A 23164-nucleotide genomic window follows, 5' to 3' on the forward strand; every position below is an offset into this window, starting at 1 on the left:
TGGAATATTGTCAAAAATACATTAATTGTGGGTGCATAACTAGACATTTATGACACTTCAAATTTGAAATAAACTGGAAACTGGCCTGCTTTTTCACCATCACCAACTTCATCAAAATTTCATATTTTCACTGAATAGTAAATCTAGCACTTTATAAGAATGAAATGTATTACATGGAAAGAGTACACAGAACTGGCATTGCAATACAGCTAAGAGTCCTCAAAGTTCAGTTCTAATACTCAATTTTCACTCAGGCGCTAGGCATTTAAACCATTTACATGGTCCACTTGTCCAATGGAAAATTTTATCAAATATATCAATGGTTTTTTGAGATAATTCTAATACGCTCAACGTTCTCCAAACTGTGAAATGAGAATATTACTGCCATGATATTTCACATGTTAACAGGTTCATAAAAGTTGTGTTTTTATCATGCTGTTATCCGTTTGGCTGCAGGGGGAGCCAGTCAAAGGTTTCAAGTGAGCTGCCCATTTGATTTATTCTAGTCATCACAAAAACATTTTTTAATTCAATGTCAATTTGAAGACAGGACACTTTGACTTTGTCAATGAAAACTTGAGGTTAAAATTCTTCACAAACTAAACTAAGCAAGTCCACAAGTTTCAACTTAAGAAGAATCAATACCTGACTTATCTTTATTTCTCTCCTTGCCTGAGGTACAAAGTCTACTTTTATTACACGTTTGAATTTAAAACTGGGAGACAGGGACTCTCTTATCTACAGCATTGCTTTAAGCCGTCTACTCCAAAATCCAATGTAAACAGGGGTACATTGATTATCAACAACCATGCATGGATTGAATAATAACGTAAAGTGAAAAGGTTAACACAACAACATTTAACAAGTTTAAGCATTTATTCTGCTAAATAATTCATTTTTGTTATCCCGTATGGCATCAACTACATTCCTTTGAAGTAAATTACTACAGTTACATTGGAGCAATCATAAGGCCGAACAAACAAAATCATGCTGTTCCGATAACCTGATCTACTCTATTTTTTTAACCTGCCGACCCTAAACTTTTTAGAGCTACGTAAACATGGAAGTAAAAAAAAGAAAGAAAACAAACCGTAGAATCACCCGTCTGTTAGTTGGCATTTGATTTTTGCTTGAACGAGGATGTTTTTTATGTTTTTTTTTACTTTTCTATGTATGATACATTTTCCTGGAAATGTTGTGGCCAGCGTTTGACCGCCCTGAACCCCTATAAAATGCATATTTAAAAAAAATAGTGACAACATCACTGTTCGCTCCCATGTAGTTATCAAAACAAGTCAACAATTGTATGAAACATGGACATACATATACAGACAGACTGACATACACAGACTGGCACAGAGTGATGACATTGACCCCAAGTGTGCCTTGGCCCATGGAGAGTGATAAAGATATAACAAACAGCTGAATGTAATGATAAAATAGTTAAGTACAGGCCTATACAGGCACTGAGAGTGAATATGTTACAGCAATTTGATTAGTTTCGTTTCCTTTTCTACTTCTGTGATAATCTTTAAGACAATCAATCTGCAAGGCAGTTTATGTATTGACAAATGTGTTATCTTTTACAAGCACACAATAAACTGTTCTTGATTTTTCATTTACAATATTTGACATAGACTGAAATACATAACATGCAACCAATGTTTACACACGCCCATATGGAGAAATTTCAACATACAATCATCAACTCGGAAACCCTACAGGAAAAAGTAAACATTGTTTTCTTCCAGAACAGCTGGTACATCCACATCTGGAACAACTTACAAACTTAACCAATTACACAAGGATGATGACACAAGAGATAAAGTTAAAACTGTGGTGAACTTGACTATTCCTTTCAAATCCTTACCTAAACTTGACATCTTAAACTTAAATACACTGCATGGTTAATTGTGCACAAAAATACATCAGGGTGGACCATTTGATAAGGGATGGTGTCTGGAAGATCGATGAGGTACATTATCTTTTTTATCCGATCCATTGTACATTCTTTTTTCCCCACTCTCCCACCTTTTCTTTTTGTCAAACCTTCTCTGGCTGAATTTTTTATTGGCATTTGTTTGGAATTTTTTCAAAATCTGCCAGGATTATTTTACCGCATTTCAACACCAAATACAGTTTACCATATCAAATGCTTACTAAATCACCACATTATATACTCTTAGTTCCAGTAGGTATAACATAACCAAAAAAAATCTTTATAAAATAGCGTCAATGATGACACTGTGCTCCTCAGTGCATTTAGCGGTAGGGATGCAAGGAGAGAGGTTTGGGGAATGTTGCTGAGAAAGATGCAAAGAAAGGGTTGAAATGTGAAACTGTAATAAAACCTATTGTTTTTTTAACAGTGAGCGTCCAGCTTGGTGCCATCTTGTACATGAAGGCAAAAAACATAATTTTCACATGTCCACCAAACTCGGAATTTGCATAGATGTACATAGATCATCCAAATTGATTTATCTGCAAGATTTTGTATGTTCCTTGCTACAAAATTCTGACCCAATTGAATTATAACAGGAAAACATGCACGCATGATTGGACAGTGTGTACTGTGTATTGCATGCACTACATCTGCCGTGATGATGGATTGCCAGACGACCACACTGCATCAAAGAACTGTAGTTTCAAACGAAAATATAATTCATCTAAACAGGTCATTGACAATGACATAGTAATAGGAGTATTAGTCTTGATGGGGCAGGGAAATGTGGTCATTAAGAAGTATCACTGGATTGATATGTTGAGATCTATGGGCACATAGGTCTACGTCATTGTTTCCAATTTGAAACACATGAGGCATGTCTAAGTTATGGTTCTAAATTGGGAAAAAAGATCAGACCTGTAGCTGTATTGGCCAGCCAAGAAATACATATGCGCATAATAAATGAGGTACAAGATGTGACATCTTAAGGTCTAATATCCTATCAAATTGACGGGTATAGAACTTGTGGTTACTGAGACATGCATATATATAATCAAGGTCAAAGGTCATTGAGGTCACGTGACATTTTGAAAAAAAAAATGTATTGCTAATATATCCCTATATACCAAAAAATCAGACCTCTACCTCTATTGGCTCGCTCAAAATTAGATATATGCATATGTGGCGTCATCCCATCATACCATATATGAAGGGTGTAGCACTTGTGGTTACTGAGTTATGGACAAATACGTATATTTCAGGTCAACGGTCACCAAGGTCACGTGACATTTTGTCAAAATGTCTGAGATATCTGTGTGAAAGGATGGGTGAACGGATGGACGAACGGACACAATGACCCGGACACCATGACCCAATCTATAATCCCCCTGGACTTCATCCGTGGGGACTAAAAACTGTGTCACTGCATCCTTTTTGCACTAGAATACGATGAGAAACTAAATTTTTATTTTTCTTGGCCTTATACATGGGCGTCTACGGAGAACTGACTTATACATGGGAGTCTATGGAGAACTGCCTTTAAATGGGGGTCTATGGAGGACTGCCTTATACATGGGAGTCTATGGAGAACTGCCTTATACATGGGAATCTATGGAGATGTAAACTAAAAAGTCCTCCAAGTCTAACACGGCCAAATTTGATCGCATTGTGAAACAAATCGACGTGCATCTGTATGGGGTAGGGTACTATCCTTGTGCAAAGTTTGAAAGAAATTGACCAGGGCATGTCTGCGTGAACGGACGGACGGACGTACGCACGCACGCACGGACAGACGGACATGACCCAATCAATAAGTCCCCCCAGACTTCGTCCGTGGGGACTGACAAACTTTCTTCGTGTCATTGATAGCCTTGATTTTCTTTGGATATTGAATGGACACATTAATTAAAGACGTCACTTTAGCTTGTCATTGACAGTGAAATGATTTTTTGCAGAAACTTGATCGGTCCAGTCAAGTACACATGCTTTACTCATAACAGCTGGACTGCGATGATGACAACATTGTTTTGTGATATTCTGATACAAAATTAAAATAATTTTATTAATTTGTCGCATTGACTATAAAGTTGTAAATGTTTCCTTGGGTGTTGAAACATGTTAGCATAGTGTACGTGTTACAAATCAACACACCAAACAGCAATGTTCATGTAAGAACAACCTGCTTGATTTCCATGGACTTTCTTGTCTGCCCATCACACTGTTATGTCTGTTTCCCCTCTAGCTTCCGAAAATTCTTAGTAAATTTACAAATTCAGTCTCAAAAGTTTTGAGTAAATTTCAAAATTGATTGTATTAATTAATTGTCAGTTATTAACAAATCCTTTCGATGCCAATACAGCTCATCTCAGAACCGGACATACTTATATACACACAAGATTTGGCAACACCCTGACAATTAAATAATCTTCAACAGCACTGATTTATATTTACAAATTATTCTATGTGAAGTAATTCTCCAATTGCAGATACTATGACAGAACTTAGAGTTCAGCACTGCCAAGATATGAGTATAGCACACTGAATTTTGAACCAGAGTTATGAAAATGACTGAACTGTGTCACAATAAGTTTCTTTTTATTAAATTAAATCAATCGTTTCATTTTTTTTCTAAGATTGTAGAGACTAAGGGTTAAGGATATTAGTAACCAGGGCCTGAAAATTACGCTTGCCCGATGCCCGGGACAGACTGATTTCTTATACGGACTAGCGCAAAACTAGCCCTCACTTGCCCGCGGGCAGAAAGTTCAGAGTCAACTCAGTGTTTTGCCAAGAGTGCGTTCTTTCGTCTTTTGACGCAAATTAGAAACAATGTCCCCCAAAAGTACCAGACATGGGTCACTCGGACGCACTCAAATCGGGGCTTATTTTTTTCGTCTCAACCGAAAAACTAAAGAAAAATCAGTTACTCTGTTACAGTTTGCGATTTATGGTAAGCAAGTCGATGTGCGTCCACTAGTCACTGGACCCTTGGCAAATGCAGGGCCACGTACTTCTCCACTCATTTTACATGTAAAATGTAACGATATAATAACCAGACAATGATGTTAGAAGCGGAAGCCTAGATCATTTTAAATAGAACAACTAACTTTTCACCAAACAATTTGGACAGTGAAACATTGAAGCAAACTTTATTGACAACCACGGTTACTCTACCCAACTAACCTGCTAGCTATATTATAGTACACAGTGTGTACGGAGAATGAAATTTCTAGCCACACTGCACGGGACATCAAACAGCACTATGTGGTGTGATGGAAGCTCACAACTTTACCTAAAAATATCAGTAACTCCAAAATTTTGATTAAGCACTATATCCCTGTCTTTCAAAGTAGTATTTTGCAGTCAGAAATTTCTCCAGAAGGAGTCTCATGACCAACGAAAAGTTGGCGTCATCCTCATCCTCAGCCTCAGGTGACCTTTCTAGCTGACGCTGAAAATGACGCTGCTCAGCGTCAGCTTCAGCGTCGTATCCGAAGATTGCCGAAGTTGCGCTACCCGATGACGGATAAATGATAAAATTCACCCAAAACTTATAAAAATAACAACTCCATCCTTTCTCAACTTTCTTTTGAAACATAAAACTGGTTCGCAGGTAATATTTTATTTTTAGAATATCTCATACAGACTAGTTTTTTGGAAATGTTCGTAATTTTCAGTCCATGGATCCGTGGATGTGTTTGTTGGTATCCTCTCAACTCTTGCGTTAGGATTTTCCAAAAATTGGTGCAAAAAAAGTATACGTGGTCCGAAATGTGTAAAAATCGCCACCATGAGAGGCGATATGAAAGCCCTAATTATTCAGAGGAACTATAAAACAATTAACTGGTATAACTATGACTTGAGGCCTGAAAAGTCAACGTATTAAGCATACAACCTTTGAACTTTAAGGAAATAGGGGCTAAAAATGTTGCGTTATAACTACATCGTGAGAAACGGATTTTAAGAGGAGAGGTTACTAAATATTATGAAATACATACCCCACTGTGTTTTGATTAACATTTACAGTGATATGAAACTTGGAGCACATTTTTAATGTCGTTTTTACACTTATCATTCCATCAGACGCATTCGGGAATAATCGGATCTGACGCCGGTGAAGCTGACGCTGTAGCGTCATCCTCATCCTCATTTTCGCGTGACCCCTGAGGCTGAGGATGAGGATGAGGATGACGCCAACTTTACGTTGGTAGTCTCATGCCACTCTTCCATCGTACGCAGCAAGCTTGTGTAGGTCACCATGCTGAATTCCTTATATGGTCAAGACCCCCTATCTTGATTGTAGCGGACCTTAACAAAAGCCACCTAGCTTGTCAAAGCCGTGGTATGGCAAGTTGCTATTGCTATTATGAAGAGAAAGGAGTTCCTCTCAGATATTTAGCGTTTTCAACCTATTTTCTTTTTGCAATTTCAATGAAAAAGTATCAATCAATTGGGCAATTATAAAAAAGAAGTGAACTTTACAGCACTAGTGAAAAAACCATGTTAAATGTCTGCATTATTAGACTATTGTCTTCAATCACTTCTACTTTTGTAGTCATAAGTGTGATGAAACATCTTACTAGTAAGCCTTATTTATTTCTGTTAAACACATCTTAATGCGGTAAATGGAAAGAATTCCCATAAACGACGAAAGCATATTAAATAATTTTCATTACAGTAATGTACTTTTTTACAATTATAAACTGTAGATACCACCAATTTGTCACAAACCATTCGAGGTCCCACAATCTTGGTAAGAGCAGAAATCTTTTTTTTTTGAAAATTTTCAGGGCAAGTGAGTTTCTGCTACGGACAAGTAGAAAAATAGAGGCTACTTGTCCGGGGACAAGTGGATAAAAATTAAATTTTTCAGGCCCTGAGTAACTTTAAACCAGTAAAAAATACCAATAAGTGGAAAGGATCAAAAGAAATCAACTTATTTATTTATTTATTTACATATTACAAAACCAGAAAGTAACACATAATTCTAATTAAAGCAATTTAAGGCTACTTTTACAAGCTTACTTGTCAATGTTTGATGATGGAAAGAAACACAAAATATGACTAACTTAAACAATAATTATAAAAAACCACGAATAAACCTCAAAGCAACAAAATTCCAAGCATAACATTACACGATGGTTCAGAATGTTCATTTACAAAGTTCACTCAAAATGTACTTTGAAAACGATAGTATTTTGACAGCTGTTACCGCGGCTACTTACTATAAAAAGTCTGTTGAAAAAGAGTACTAGATATCGTTGTTTTTCAGGTCAATCAACAAGTGATTGAATCAAAAACATGTGTCATGAAACAGTAAAACAACAACTGATAAATAAGTAACTCTTCTCAAGAGTAACTTGAAACGCCTCGCCTGAAAGAAAATTTCATCCCGTTTCACAGAAACTGACTGCGTATTCGAGCGCCACAGCCAAGAACGAACGGTCGGGGAATCCCCACGAAAATCGCTCACACTACGTACTCGTCCAAAACATTGATTATTCACTTTTTAGCTGCATGATTCACTTGCCAAAAATATTTTTATTTTGTAGATAAATAATTGAATTTCTCAGTTTTTTATTTCGTTTGTTAATGAAAAGTCATTTTAATGTTTTTAGATGCTTTAAAAATTTCAAAATCCGCTAAAAAGCGACTATTTGGCCAAAATTCAAACGAAAGACACGAAAACCAAGCTCGAATCATGGGCTATTTCTGTAAGAATACTCTCAGTCTCTACTCTCGCCGACGTATGATTTTTGCATCGAAATTTTTCACTCATTTTCGTTGGTATGACTTTGAAACTCAAGGAAGCGATTGAGAAGAAAGGGTTACCTTGAATTATTGAGGTTTTTGCTGATAATTTGCCAAATTAAATGAGAAAAAACACTACGAAAATTTCCGCACGCTTACACACTGAGTGTTTCAGAGGCTTTCATGTTTGTGTGGTACAACATGTGATCATGGAGCCTCGGAGGTAGTAGGAGACTGAGGTTTCTTGCACGGTTGCGCCGATAAAATGGGAAGCTGAAATTTTCGCTTGTAATTTTGCAAACGAAATCGTAAATCTACTCAAAACTTAGTATTTCTTTTACATATTTGAAACCCATGAGGAACATAATTCATTCTCCCCTGCACAGTAAAAAAAGAGATCGAAACAACATGCATGTCAGACAAAGACCAAACGCACGCAAGATGTCCATCCACATCCACCAATCTCGTAATTTGCACTGACAGAACAAAAACAATTTGATCGAGCATGGACGTTCTAACGTAAATGCATCATTGTCTATCGCATTTTCATGTAAGCCAATACACTCACACGTACGCTCTAAGTTCAATTGTATGTCAATCCAACACGATACTATTTTCGCTGATAGTGAGTGTGCAGCGTGAATGGTATGCTATAGTCGTTAGATAACACTGATCACGTGGTGTGACAAAATAGTTTTACAGAAGTGGTGATCACGTGGTGTGACAAAATAGTTTTACGGAAGTTGTTGACGGAAATGACGTCAACTTTGCCTCTCCCAACTCTATAAGCTACCTCAGTTACGTAACTTCGTCGCTAAAAATACAAAATGAAAGATATCCCAGTAAAACTGAAAGTTTCGCAAAGTTGCCCCAAAAATCAAAATTCCGGATTTCAACTTAATTCCAATATATCTTATTAACAAAAACCCTAAGGACCGGTTTACTAAATATCAAAGCAATCAGACTGGTAAATTTTGAGAAACAAATTTTTTGACCAAAAGTGAGAAAAATTGCCCCCAAAATACAAAATTGCAGATTTCATCCTAATTTTAAATATATCTAATTAACATAAACCCTAGGAACCTGTACACTAGATATCAAAGCTACCAGATCAGAAGTTTTAGGAGAAAAATTTTTTGACCAAAAAAGGCAAAAATTGCCCCCAAAATAAAAAAATTGCCAGTTATACATTATATTGAGATTAATCTTAGATACCTGTATACCAAATAAATGTATCAAAGCTATCAAATCAGCAGTTTTTGGATTAAAAAATTTTTTATCAAAAATTTGGAAAATTGCCCCAAAATTACAAATATGACAATGTCAATACAATTTGTACAAGCATGACTGAGGACATTCTGAGGAACATGAATATTAAGTTTCATAGCAATCAGACGAGCGATTTCAGAGAACAAGATTTTTTGACTAAAAACGGAAAAAATACCCTAAAAATACAAACATGCAAATTTCATCCCAATTTTTGCACACATAATTTAGAATACCTAAAGAAATCTGCATACCAAGTTTCAACCAAATGACCAATGCTCACTGAGTTTTAGCCATTTGCAGGATTTTTCCTTTTTTCCCCCTCATTTGCATATTTTTGGCACTGACATGTTCATTTGAACAAATTCACATCTCCAGCCCTAGGTGCACCTGTACACCAAATACTAAGACAGTAAGTGCTACGGTTTAGGAGTTTTTGATGTGGACGGACTAACAGACATACATACATACTTACATACATATACACAGACGCCATTTTGCCACCTTATACGAATACCTCCCATTTGCATATATACATATGCATATATGGGAGTGTAATAAAAATATTTTGGGAAAAAAATTCCTGCCGACCTACCTACCCTTGTTTTGAAAACCATGTTATCGGAACAGCACAATTTATTTTTTTTTTGGCTAATATATATCATAACTTATGGCTTAAATACATGTTTTATGGTCCATAGAGTTGTGGCCATTTGCCAAACAGCAGCAGGGAAACAGCTTATCTATAGGGGCTGATAAATTATTGTCATCAAAGCACCAACATTTTATTATACACTTTAACAACTACGGTATGTTGAAGTTTGAAAACTGTACTGTGAAATTGGTGTTTCCCACAAAAGTGGACAAACGCTATATTACATAGAATTACACACAGTAGATGTCATGCTATATTCATGTAGTGAATACATTATTTACATATTATATCATACCAGTATATTGATGGCGCAAAAACAGCGATCTGATTGGTCGAGACGTGTAAAGAACCATGGTATATTCGCGATACCATGGCTGGCATAAGCACGAGGTCTCAGCTTGAGTAAAACTCAGTTTTTGACGTTCCACACCAGAATTTCAATATACTGTTTATAACAGCAATAAATCACACCCAGCGACGGTATACCAGTTGATTTTGACCAGTTCACTTCATATAAGCACTCGCTATCGCTCGTGCATATATGTCGTGAACTGGTCAAAATCTCATGGTATATCATCAATGGGTGTGCTTTATTGCTTAAATATACTAGTTGATAGCTCTGCATGGCAGGGCTGTGTTACTAGTTCCACCTCCAGCCATGGGTCTTCTGACTGTGCCATAGGCTCAACTGCTGACTCCACATTTTGTGGACGAAATGTGTCCTGCTGAAAACAGCCAATTTTCAATCCAAAAGTTGCATCGATTTTAGTTTTCAAGCATTTACCTAGTCTAGGCACACCATAATCTCAGCTGCACTTGCAAACTTAGGCAAAGCCCACTTTTCTGTGTTTGTGCATGGACGTCTATTTTTACAGTCATGGCCCGTGTGACCGTTTGCATCTGCCACCATTGTGAAAAACAAGTCCCACATTGCAATTGGATATGGACCATGGACGGTTTGTTTCCTTGCATTGAAAAAAGCTGGTAACAACACACAACCCTTCTGTGCAGGGATAATAAGCTGAATGGAGCAAATCAATCAAAATATTTTTTTTTTGAATCAAAGTTGTATTTGAATGTACACATGTAATGAAACTCAACCAAAAGTGAAAGAAAATAGCCTAATAGTTTTCAAGCATCCAAAAAGAGTAGATCATTATTACTCAAAAGAAATGTGTATGGTAATTTAAGTTATTAAATTTGACAAAAGGACACTTTTAGAAAACTTATATTTGTATCCAACGAAAAAATTCTTTTCCATTGAATTGTCAAAATTGAAGCATGATCAAAATTTAGTTACATGAATGTTTCCAAGTCAAGGTGAAGGATTTGAAGCGAGAGTTTTGATTCGACTTTTGCTATTTACACATATGTACATGGGTTCAGAGTTCAATGTTTTCTCTGCATATTCAAGAGAATGGCAATTTATCCCCATTAATCAAAGTTACTGCACAGACATGAAATTTAAAGGGGTAAATTTACCTAAATGATTACATAATGGTTTGAAGTTCTACTTCCGATTTGACTAGTGTCAATATATGAACATGAATTGCACTAATGTCCAAAGACACTTTACTACAAGATATATTCATGTTATGTGCTGTTCTTTTGTGTGCGTAACACCATGTCATGTATCACAAATCAGACTATCAGGTGATGTTTTCAGAGGGAGTGATATCATCAGAAACAAGAGCAAATCCACAGGTTACTTAGGTAGCCTTAGGTCACTATCACATACTGTACATGGACAAACACTTGGTAAGTTCAGCTTGTCTTTATACATTTTGGTTTGATATGCCGTCTCTTTGGGTGACTTTGTAAGGGGGTAGACTTGTTTGAAATGCATAATTTGTGCACTTAAAGAGTCAAAAGGAAACACTAGTCCATCCACTTCAAGTCAAAACTCAAGGACTTTTTCTGCAATTTCCACGGACTTTAACGTAAAAATTCATTGTCTGTAACCAATTTTTACCATATGTAATTTTATCTATACTGTACATGTATCATGACCAATCATTTTGTGAATTTTTGAGAATTATGGATTCTTGTCAAATTTTAGGTCTTTCCAGGACTCAACTTCATTTTCTTGGAATTTTGACAGACTCAAGGAGGCAGCAACATTCAAGGATTCTCAAGGACTGTAAATACCCTGTTATCCTGAAGGTAATTAACTAGACATTGATGTATAGGCAGTTGACAAATATTACATCTAATTTTCATCAGGAACATGGTGTGAGAACAGCATATTGCTGAATAAATATTGCCACTGCTCCATTAAGCAAACAGTACGATATGTAAAGTCAATGACCCAAGTCTAATATATTTCTCTTACTGAATTATTACGCCATTAGTCAGAATCCGCAATAATTGTAGTCTTGTAACTTGACAGCCTACACTGTCTTTTTGGACAATCACTCCCACTTGCCTTTGGGGCCATGGAAGCCTGGCTGTATTGTATGCAAATTAGTATTTTTTAAATGATACCGGTAACATGCAGAAAACTGTAACTGCACTGTACAATAAATTGCCGTTGCTATACTGCCCTCTATCAGTCATAATGGTAATCTATTTGTGCTATCTGTAATGTTTGAGGGCGACATAACAACAGTTGGTATCTGTAGTCAGTCTGTTTCCATCTGTTTGAGGGCAGCATGACATGCCTCAGCAAAAATTTGCCAACTTGTGAATCTACTCTCATTGTTTTCCTTGATTTTAAGTCAGCACTGCAGCACTTTCCATGAAATAACATTAACCAGGCACTTATTTAGGGCATGTAACAACACAGATGACGTCATTGCCTAGCTCATGCAAAGGGGTACCGGTAGTTCATTTTACAATTCCAAGACAATTAATTTATTGTACAAGTAAGACTGTCCTCTCCAGTGCCCTAACAAGACAATAATTGCAAGACTCTAATGCTATTACAGCTGGCACATGTATGTCATGAACCCTACGCATGTATATTGGAAAACAAGAGTAAGCCTTATCTTGGTAAGTTCATATGTCACCATCAGGTCAAGTTTATTGCAACCAGTGAGGCATAAGAGATCTCTTATGTTGTATTTTAACAAAAATATAAAACTTGAAGTGAATACCTAGACACTGTAAATATGATTTTTGTAACAATGCCTACAAATACATACCTTGCCAAGTAGAGAAATAAGTATGGATTTGGCTGAATACCACATATTACTGACCATGCACATGAAGAAATGATACTGTCTGGCAGTATAAAGGCTTAAATCTTAGAAGCTCTAAATGCAGCAAAGAATAGAGGTACACTACAATGGAATTTGCAACAAAACACTTCAGACTAACACTGAATGAAAGATGAACACATGGAGCTACAGGTTTCAGCTGCGAGGATGCTGCGTGCACCAGGTATGTGCAAATTAAATTTTTGTGCAAACCCTGGGTAAATCTACAGTGTAAAGTCTCATTGGAATACAATGCACAGTTTCCTTCCACCATTCACTTTCATTTCCTTCAAAAATAGTGTTTATCTAAATCAATTTTTTTACACACACTTCCTATCATCAAACTTTATGTGACGCCTGATGATTTACATTGGTTAACTCAATTCACTTGTCATGTCCAAAAGATAAACAGTTGCCAACAACAGACATAGCATGTAAAACACTTGTCTTGTTTCACCTTTGTAAACTGTTGCTGAAGCTCATTCACATATTCTAGGTTATTGTTACAAGTATGCACACCTGGTTCACCATGAGACTCCACTGTATATGTACATCCCACAGTGTATAGCAGAAGTGCTTTCAACTGTATAAAAATAGCGTCAAAATAGACTTTCACTGACAAATCCCAAAGCAGCAAGATTACTGAAGCCCGGCATAAATCAGTCAGCATAAATACAAAAAGTAATCTGTTTTTGCATAGCAACGTACCTAATTCAGTGTTTCATCTCGGATACTATACCAGGGGGGGATTGGTCCCCTCTACTGGAATTTTTGAGGGGTATTTTAAAATTTTGGAGGGATTTAACTGAAACATTAAATGACATCTTATATGTAAGTTTTAATGTTGCAGTGATGGCACTTGTGATATAAATACTACAAGCCATAAATCACTTGCTTACACAATCCAAGCTGCTGGCTCCAAACACCATCCTCCATAAGATTTTTTCAAAAGCAAACAAATTTGGGTATCACTTGTTGTGAATGTATAGGGCTTCCAAGAGTGGCGGACAGCTCATTAATATTCATAAGCATTAATATCCCTAAAAAATGTAGCATATTCCCTCATGCTCAAATATTCTATATGTGTGTTTGTACATATTCTGTAAGTTTGCTTTCTTAGGGCTTAATGTACATTAAACATAAAAATTAACAACTGCCAGCCCTTCCCACTGTACCTTCAAGGGATTTTTTTTATTTGTCACTGAACTGTCTGCACTACACAAAGCAAGAAAAAACTCTATTGTAGTTATAAAAGAATGTTTTGTAGCTTCTGAAAAAAATAATGTGCTTGTTTGTCAGGTTTTTACTGTGCGTATATCATCCCTCACTACTGTAAGTTTGGATCAACATTGCCAAATGCAAACCAGTGAGCTGTATTTTTCTAGTGACCTTACTGGTCTTGTAGTTTTGTGCGCAGACTCAGTAGAGCTAAAACGAAAAACTTAGAGGGTCAGATCCTAGTCTGTTTTGAATTGAATGTGGAGTTTTTCTCGATGTCAGATTCGCCCCAGTTGCTTTTTGTCAGTCATTTTAGAATTGGGAAAATAACAAACGGAATGGTTGGTTGTCACCGACAGTTAATTTTAGGGTTTATTTTGCCCGAAAAATGAGTCAGTGTCTGTTCACTAAATTCAAAAACCGGGCCCATACTGACACCACAGCTTGCTTCAATGCTTGTGACTTTCATTGCATGAAACATGTTTCTGTGACAGTAAAGTCCAATTTTTCGTGTCAATTTTGCTATCAGAAGTATATTCAGAGTGCTATGGACATTCAAATGATGCACACAAACTTCAGTTTGTCTCCTTTTCTCAATCGTACAGAGACGATGTGACACAGAAACCTTATCGGGCTAGCTAGGGCAATGAACTTTTGTGAACGTAAGGGGAGAACCATTTGATATCTGAGGGGTATGGAGGATTTTGAGAAAAAAAAAATTGTCACCAGGTGAGATAGAAGGAAAAAAAATTGATCCTGTCATGGCCTGAGAAAAAATAATTGTCATAATAGACAGAAGCGAAAAAAAAAAAAATTGTCACAATGCATCAGAAATTAGCAAAATTTGGAAACCTTATTCTCATGTATTCTTTGCCGGCGCACCGCCATAGGCGGCGCAAATGTTTTTACCACAAGCAATTCTTATGTTTTTTTCCCCCACCACTTACGATATAAGCATGCACTACATAGGTCTACTTTACACCTCAGTACACTCAATGTTTTCTTTCCCTTTTCTGACCTGAGAAATCATATTTCAGGATTTCTGTAGCAATATCTCAATGGCATAGGCAATATCTAAAGTGGACTATTTGACTTCTGTAAATTGTGAAAATTTAGTGTTAAAACCAAAATATTATTCTCTCAATATATGTTAGAAAGACGTACAAGTTGACTATGAAAAATTGAGACACAAAAATATAATGAAATACAATGTGTGAGCCATGTTTCTCTGACCACAACAGATAACATCTTCCCTGAGAACTTACATCGGATGACACCACAGACCGGGTCGCTCACTATAGAGTCCGTTAATAGTGGCGAACTCTCTCAATAACTAATCTGGCTTCTCCTCTTTGAGGACGAAGACGACTTAATAATCACACAACCAAGCGGAAGGGATACAAAACAAAAGAGCAACTGATGAAGGAACCCCATTTTTGGTTCTTAAACACCGTTACGACGAATCACTCAATCAACAAACCGGTTTACCAAGGACTGAGATCACATGACCAGAGTCAAAGCACTATCGATTCACCGGTGTCTCCCCATGTATTCGGAGGAATGTGAGGGGGGAGGGGGTCACTAAAAAAATTGAAAACTTCAAAATGTGGGAGAACAAGAGGGGGGGGCGGGGTTACTCAATTTTTTAGTGCGAAATAAATTGAAACATCTCAGATAGCACCATTGCACACATCCATTTCTCAAAATAAACTGAATCTCCTCTCAGATTGCACCAATAAACATATCAATTTCTCAAAATTTTCAATACATGTATGAGAGGGGGAACCCCCCCTCTCCAGCTCTCCCCCTTGGGGTATTCTAACAGTTTCACTTAGTAAAAAAATTAAAAAACTCCTCTCAGATTGCACCAGACTGCACCATTGCACACATCGATATCTTAAAATTTCCATGCAAGATAGGGGAAAGCCCCTGCGACACTTTCCCCCTAACCTCTCTCATGTTCTCCCCCTGTACTTTCAAATTCTGCCCGGTCAAATATCCTTGTGAAAACCCTGTCATAATACCCATCCAAATTAAACAATATACTATGTGGTTAGATACTACGTGAGCTTTTATATCTTTATTTTATTGTGACTTGCAATTTCATTTTGATGGGTTCACTTTTTTGAACCATCATGAGATAACTGATGATAGTCTAGCAGGGTACATCAGGATTTGAAAGGTCTTTACTGTAGCTGTATTTTGTAAATTTTACAATTACATGTATTGATATTTAACTTTTCTAAGTGGGGCGATCAGTCAGAATTTCAGAGTTAGAGAGGGAGGTTATTCAAATTCATCATGGTTGGCGAGGGGGGGGCACTCAAAATTTCGGAGTTTCAGGCGGTAAATAATGATGACTCCCTTATATATAACGCATTACAAACTTGATGACCAACAAAAAAAAATTTCCACTGCTACTCCATTTAGAAAAAAAAATTGATGCAGGTCTGACTGTAGAAAAAAAAATTGCTGTCACTCTGACAGGGAAAAAAAATTTGCTCCCATACCCACTTCCTCCATACCCCCCCCCACCAAGAAATCAAATGGTTCTCCCCTAACTCTCAACTGGCTGATAGGCTTTCATATGCAAAATCAGCATACAGAAATTTACGCTTGATGTTGTTTCAATAGCCTTGTTCACATTGGCAACCCAACTGAAATTTGGGCCTACGCAAAATAATCCTCCGTTTGGGAACAGATTTGGTCCATGTCCGCACTTACCGGTACCAGAATTTGGGCCGACGTAAATTTGCTGTCCTTTGTGACCTCTGACCTGTCAAGGTTCAAGATGGCAGATTTGACTACTGGCGCGCTGTTTCTACTGTTCATGATTTTCCGGCGGTTTTTATGCACAAGAAGGGCAAATATGACTACCACTCGTCATTTTACGTCTCCTCCGTGCAAGAACCGCCATTTCTACGCGCCAATGCGTTACTCAAAATGAACATGTGAGGGCGTCAACTGGGACCAGGGCCGACATAACATACCACACAGGCATTTTACGTCTCCTCCGTGCAAGAACCGCCATTTCTACGCGCCAATGCGTTACTCAAAATGAACATGTGAGGGCGTCAACTGGGACCAGGGCCGACATAACATACCACACAGGCAATTTGCGTCGGCCCTGAACCCCTCCTCTCACCGGAAACAAACTATGTCGGCCCAAGGCCGATGCAGCGTGTCCACATTGGTTATTTTACGTCGGCCCCGGCCCAGTATCGGTCCTACACCGACACAAAGTGGTCAATCTGAACAAGGTAAATAGCATTTTATCGAAGCAGTTCAAAAAGTATCAAAATCGAACTAAATTAGCCCTTCCATGTAAATGTTCTTGCTACACTATACAATGCCTGTTGCCAGTACACACTACCGTATTAACAGGTGCCGATAACAGGTCAAATGCATGGAAGTGTGACACCCATGATAGCAGCTATTCACAATGGGTTGCCCCTTCTATTGGCGGCGCGCACACCAAAGAGGGGGAATCGTGCAGCCTAGATGAAACACTGCTTATTTCAACCCTAGTGGTAATTCAGGAATAATTTTGCCTTAAAAAGAAAAACATTAATTTTTGTTCCAAGTAGAAATTATTTTTTGTAAAAATCCTTTAAATCATATACAACTGTACACGTGTATAAATTGAATAAAGGAAACAGAATTGGTCTCTGTTACCCCCATGGTCTGTGTCACATCTGTACATTTGATGCAACCATGTTGAACAATTATGTGGTATGGATGCTACTAAGGGTCATTAACCCTATAATACACAGTGAAAATTGCATCTGTTACAATCCCATGGAGACTACAGACAATTTTTGACATTTCGTCCATATGCTAAGTAGAGTACTCATTACATACTTCATTTACAAACAATGTGCACACTATTTTCAGAAATAAAATGACCTACAGGTCTCTGTCTGACCTATGTGTAGATGCAGTACCAGTCCATCTATTATTGGATGTCATTGGTCAATGATTGATAGTAATCACAGTGCCATGTGTGGCAGTAATTTTTGCAAGGTAAACATTTTACGTGGCATTTCCGAATGACTGTACTCTACAAAGTTGGAGGATCCTACAGAAAGTTGTTTTGAGTCATACTGTAGTAATAGCTACACAGTTGCTTATATAAATTCATAGAATTTTCTGACCAATTACAAACCATGGGGGTTTTTTTGCTGACGATGTTTACAGGCTAAATAGCTAAATCTACAAAGACAGTGTCCATTTGTTTGAATATCTGCAAAGTTATTTGGTTTAGCCACTAATTGAACAATAAATTCTTACTTAGACTGGAAAGAGTTGCTTATATTTGTTGTCCAGTTCTCTTCCTGTGAATTTTAATGAAACCATCAAACATGGCAGAATATCAAAATTCATGTTCAGGCTACATACATCATTAAATATTAGGTCTCTTCTCCCAGTGGATCAAAGTTCATCATAAATCAATTGTTAAAGAATGCTCAATCTTCAATTAATTTTCCAATCATACTATTTACCGTAAGTTTAACTTGATGAAATAGTCTCAAGAGTTCAATGCCAAGCAATGGTCTGAATATAGATGCTTATCTTTCAAATATCAAAACTCAAACTACAATATTTTTCATGGATCTTAACTTGAATTTAAAGCTTATTCAGCACATTTATCTTCAATTTTTTTTAATATAGTGATTTTAAAAATAAAAATCATGGTAAAATATTAATATTATTCATACAATCACATTGATAGCTCAGTGGGGTCGAGATAAGAATTTCACTGAAATATTACTCACAAGAATTAACATAGTCATCTATGGCACAGGCATATTAATGGGGCAAATTTTTAGTTAAGATGTACGTGTAAACAACTATGAGCATATTCCAGTGTTATTCTAATTTTAGCAGTGTAGCAATAACACATCAACCCTGATGCCATGCAGACGTGACTTTATTGATGATGATATTAATGCAGTCTTACATGAACATGCATAAAATGATCCTGAATTTTGTGCATCATCTCTTTTTAGGACTCTTTGAAGATGAAATATGTCTGAAATCCGTGAAAGCCCATTGACTAGATTATTGTAAGCAGATCAGAACTTTTACCCTTTTTTTTATTATTCTGCAGCCAGTATTTTTATGATTTGACATTACTGTGATAGTGTCAGCTGTGAAATAACATAAAGTACATGTATATGGCTTTGTCCAGTTTTATTTATTTTGTCTATTTATGTATTTGCTCATAAACAGTGCTGTGGGTGTCTTGCTTTTAAGACTGTATGGTAGATATAAATTCACTTCAATAGTTTGCACAGTGGAATAAATATAGCAGAGATAATGCAAATCATTATTTTGTCAATTCTGTTAAGTCCTATTGTGATGCAAGCCCAAGTTTCAACCAGACACATTTCAAATCATGTCATGCATGGTAATTGATAATTAAATGTAATAACACTGTACAGATTATACAGGTAGGGTTAAATAAATATGCTATTAAAGGAAACATTGGAAACCATTAAGGACACCTAAGGTGACACTGAATTTGTTTCCGTTAAAACTGGGACGTAATCACAAAAAAAACAAAAATATCATTCAGAGAATAAATGTAAAACAGAAGTGTTTACAGTACAGATCACTAATAAATTCAAAAAAATGTTAAAGAAATTTGTACCTTCAGTCATGGGGGTTAATTTAACTGTTCTTAGAGAGTGACATCTGCAATTTTGATTCTAAAGAGGGAGTTTTGTTTGGAATAGTTAAGATATGATAGTTGGCTGCTTTTCACAGCAGCTGAGCTATTTTATTATACATACCAATACCTGTCAACTCATTGTACTTTCATGTATTATCAGATGTTAAACCTGACTGCAAACATATTTGTACAAAGTGATATCATGGTCAAGGGTGCTTTATAACAACACTACAACAACAATATATTGTTGGTAATATTGCATTGTTCACTCTTGCTTTTAGCAACTACTCTAGTTCTGTCTATGTAGCTTTCTTGATACAAGTGGGTTCAAGTTGTTTTCAAATATTATAAATACTGTAATATATCAACCAGCAATGGAATGATATGAAGTTAAATTTGTTAAAATTGAAAAAACACCAATGTGTATTAATTGCATAGATTTTGAAAAATATTTTTGTGATTTTTTTCGATTAAGCTGAAAATATTATCTAATTTTAAGGAAACTATATTTGCTTACTTAACACTGCTTGAAGAAACACGATTTACCAACCATGCTCCAGGGTGAAAGAGGAACATCTTGTGCACAAATATGCAAGTTTCTGACATTTTAACTAATTGGCATTGCTAAATAATGTTCATATCTTGCAAGACCCAATTTAAATAACTATAATACCAAAAGCTATGGCCAGCAAACATGAGTAATTTCACTCATTTTACATTACCTTGTGATCACTTACCTTTAAAATCACAAAAATCTACAATTCTGTTGATATTACAAATTCCCTTGATCAACAAGCACGCCACTGATTTTATTTGTTTTCTTCCATGATTTTCATTAGCATGTGTCTTCATTTATCACAAATGACAAATACTAGGATTGTGAAAGTTTAAAATCCATTTAAAACAATTGCCTTGTTGTTTCAAAGTCATTGATTGGTTCATTGCATTCCGTATCCTTTTGTTGGTACCACAGTCTACAATGCCAGTGGTACCGGGGGTATTTGTAAAAATAATCATACTTTCAGAGAACATTAGAAACAAGCTTGATGTATGCAACTAGGGACACACAAAGAAATATAACTTAAGAACGAAAATTTTAGTGTAAGTTACAATGAATACCATTTGTACCACAGAGGGACCTGCAGATTAATTTCTCACAGTTACGACAACCTGGTGACATTCTAATACTGGATTAGATAACACACAAAACACAGACAAGTCAACTGAGCCGGTTTATATGACAAGAACAGGAATGAACTGAAAGGATATGCTATGCTTGTAATTTTGCACGTATGCATGTAGGTCCAGGGTAGTACCATTCACTGATACGAAATTTTTAGGTCAAAGGTTTACTTACTGGTTTTCTTTAATCAAAATCCAATACCATATGCATATTAAACTACATTGACCACACCTTCATGTACATTGTAGCTTACCCTTGCTAGTGGTGCTAACATTTTCAATCCCTCTTCCCAGTTTTTCAGTTGAAATTAAATCGTGATGGAATGGTCCACGGATGTATTTGGTGACAGTTTTAAAAGCAAAAAATAATGATAGGACCTTGCTGGATCAATCAACGATATGACCATCCTGTTTTATTTTTACTATTTTAGTGTATCTAGTTTGCACACACGCTTTTTGAAATGCCATGGAGGTAGTAGCTCCATGGAAATGCATATGAAAATCATTAGAAATATAACGGTCTCATTATCCAATATGTTATGAAAAGAGGTGTATTGTAAAATGTAAAGTAACTTACAAATACAGGCCGGCTATGGGTGTTATTGATAACAGACACCAATGACCACCACGTAACCGTATCCTGTCTGATTGGTACAATACAACTGAACCTCGGTAGTCCTTTCAAAGAAGGCGGGATGTAATAAACTCCGCCTTTCCCCAGTTTTGTTCATTTAATCAGCTAGCTCCACGATTTAATAAAGATAGTAAAATTCTCGGATCACTCCCCAAAAAATAATGGTCTAACAACGATCCAGTCGCACGTCATATTGAGGAAATTGCACAAGATTTGATCACACTTCTGAAAGTTTCGGGGAATCGTCATACGAGTAAATGCACGCTGACGCTTATGACTGAACCGACAACCCGGATGTTCAGACGTCTTTCTCGAAATCATAGATCGAGGAGATAGTCTTAATGTTCTGCATTTCATGTACACTATATATTCTAGATGACCATCCGATAAATGTTTGTAAAACAATCTGAAACAAGTAATCGGATGCCATCGCAACTTTTACGCGTCCTTCGCTCTTTCACTAGTTTCAGTGACGTGACGTACATGGTACATACGTCCTGAAACAGCTAACATTTCAATGTTGACTCAACACCCATTTTTCTGCACTTCAACGTTTGTTTCCAATTTCGACCATTGCTTTCGCAACCTATTACGAGAAGAAGTAAGAACACACAAATCAAATATGGTAAATACCGCATACCGGCACGGTTACAGGTAAGAGTCGTCGATTTCGATAGTTTCAAAATTGTAAACAAAGCGAAAAAAACGCGCGCTTTATATAGACTGAACGCGCGCTTTTCTCCTGAGCTCAATATTATAGGTCCCGGACAGAGTATAGTAACTCACTATTGAAGAGCGAATAAATTGCGATATTGGCTCTGTATTAATACAAATTATTCAGGAATGTCATGGAAACATATTCAATCGGAATATCGTTACAATAAACTGTAATATTTTCACTCACCAAAACGCGCGTAACCGGCTTCTTGTTCAACGGGGTCAGCTCAACGACACAATTAGTACCATCAACAGAATACCGTCCTGAATCTGGACTACCGTGTTGGGCCAAAAAATCATCGAGGACATCGTCTGACGAAAGATTCTTATGCCGCTGAGGAGTTGCCATAATACTCAATATTTTTCCTGTGATAATTAGACTTCAACGTGAGAGTACTACTACCCTATGTTAGTAACGTAAGTCGTGGCGTGTGTGAGAATAACTGTGTTTGTGTACAGTCGAAGTGATTATTGATTCGATTCTGGCCATCGGCCAACATAGTTTCAACATTCCCATTCAAGAAAATCAACTGTGTGATTGGTTCCGATACATCGGGGGATTTTGAAACTGACAAATAAATAATTCATGATTCGTGACAGCTGCATTCATTGACGCAGATTGGTCACGTGTAAAGCCAGCGCCCACTTTTTCCAGCCAAACTGGTTATTTGGCGCCAGTTTTTGAAAATCGGAAAAGTTTGGCGCGTAGCTGGCTTTGTGTGAATGAGCCAGGTCTGTACAGCCAGTGTATCGTGTTGCTGCAGTTCCGTAGCCCACAACTTTCCCCGGCCCCGGCGATTTCGGATATTCCGAAACCAACCTCTTCCATCACCACGAAAAGTAACGAGCTGTGGCAAGAGTGCCAGCCCTGCGTACGATGCTGTGTGTTCCCGGCGTTAAACCACAGGCGTGATACTGGGTAGTTTGT

At 36.9% G+C, this 23164-nt stretch overlaps 1 protein-coding gene and 1 long non-coding RNA gene across 3 annotated transcripts in view; one reads left to right on the forward strand and one right to left on the reverse strand.

The window, feature by feature from the left end:
- Positions 1-22689, reverse strand: part of LOC139151099 (solute carrier family 28 member 3-like) — a 61590-nt gene extending 38901 nt beyond the window's left edge. The window contains exon 1 of the mRNA XM_070723641.1: positions 22424-22689. Within this exon, the coding sequence (XP_070579742.1) occupies positions 22424-22585 (162 nt within the window). The 5' untranslated portion in view covers positions 22586-22689. The remainder of the gene's footprint in view (positions 1-22423) is intronic.
- The window catches only part of LOC139151167 (uncharacterized), a 42062-nt gene continuing 30185 nt past the window's right edge, over positions 11288-23164 (forward strand). The window contains exons 1-3 of one of the 2 annotated variants that reach the window (XR_011556360.1): positions 11288-11372; positions 11674-11777; positions 12542-12605. This is a non-coding gene — a long non-coding RNA (uncharacterized lncRNA). The remainder of the gene's footprint in view (positions 11373-11673; positions 11778-12541; positions 12606-23164) is intronic. The other variant, XR_011556359.1, reaches the window with a different exon arrangement.

This window comes from Ptychodera flava, chromosome 2 (assembly GCF_041260155.1).
Source record: "Ptychodera flava strain L36383 chromosome 2, AS_Pfla_20210202, whole genome shotgun sequence".
NCBI lineage: Eukaryota > Metazoa > Hemichordata > Enteropneusta > Ptychoderidae > Ptychodera > Ptychodera flava.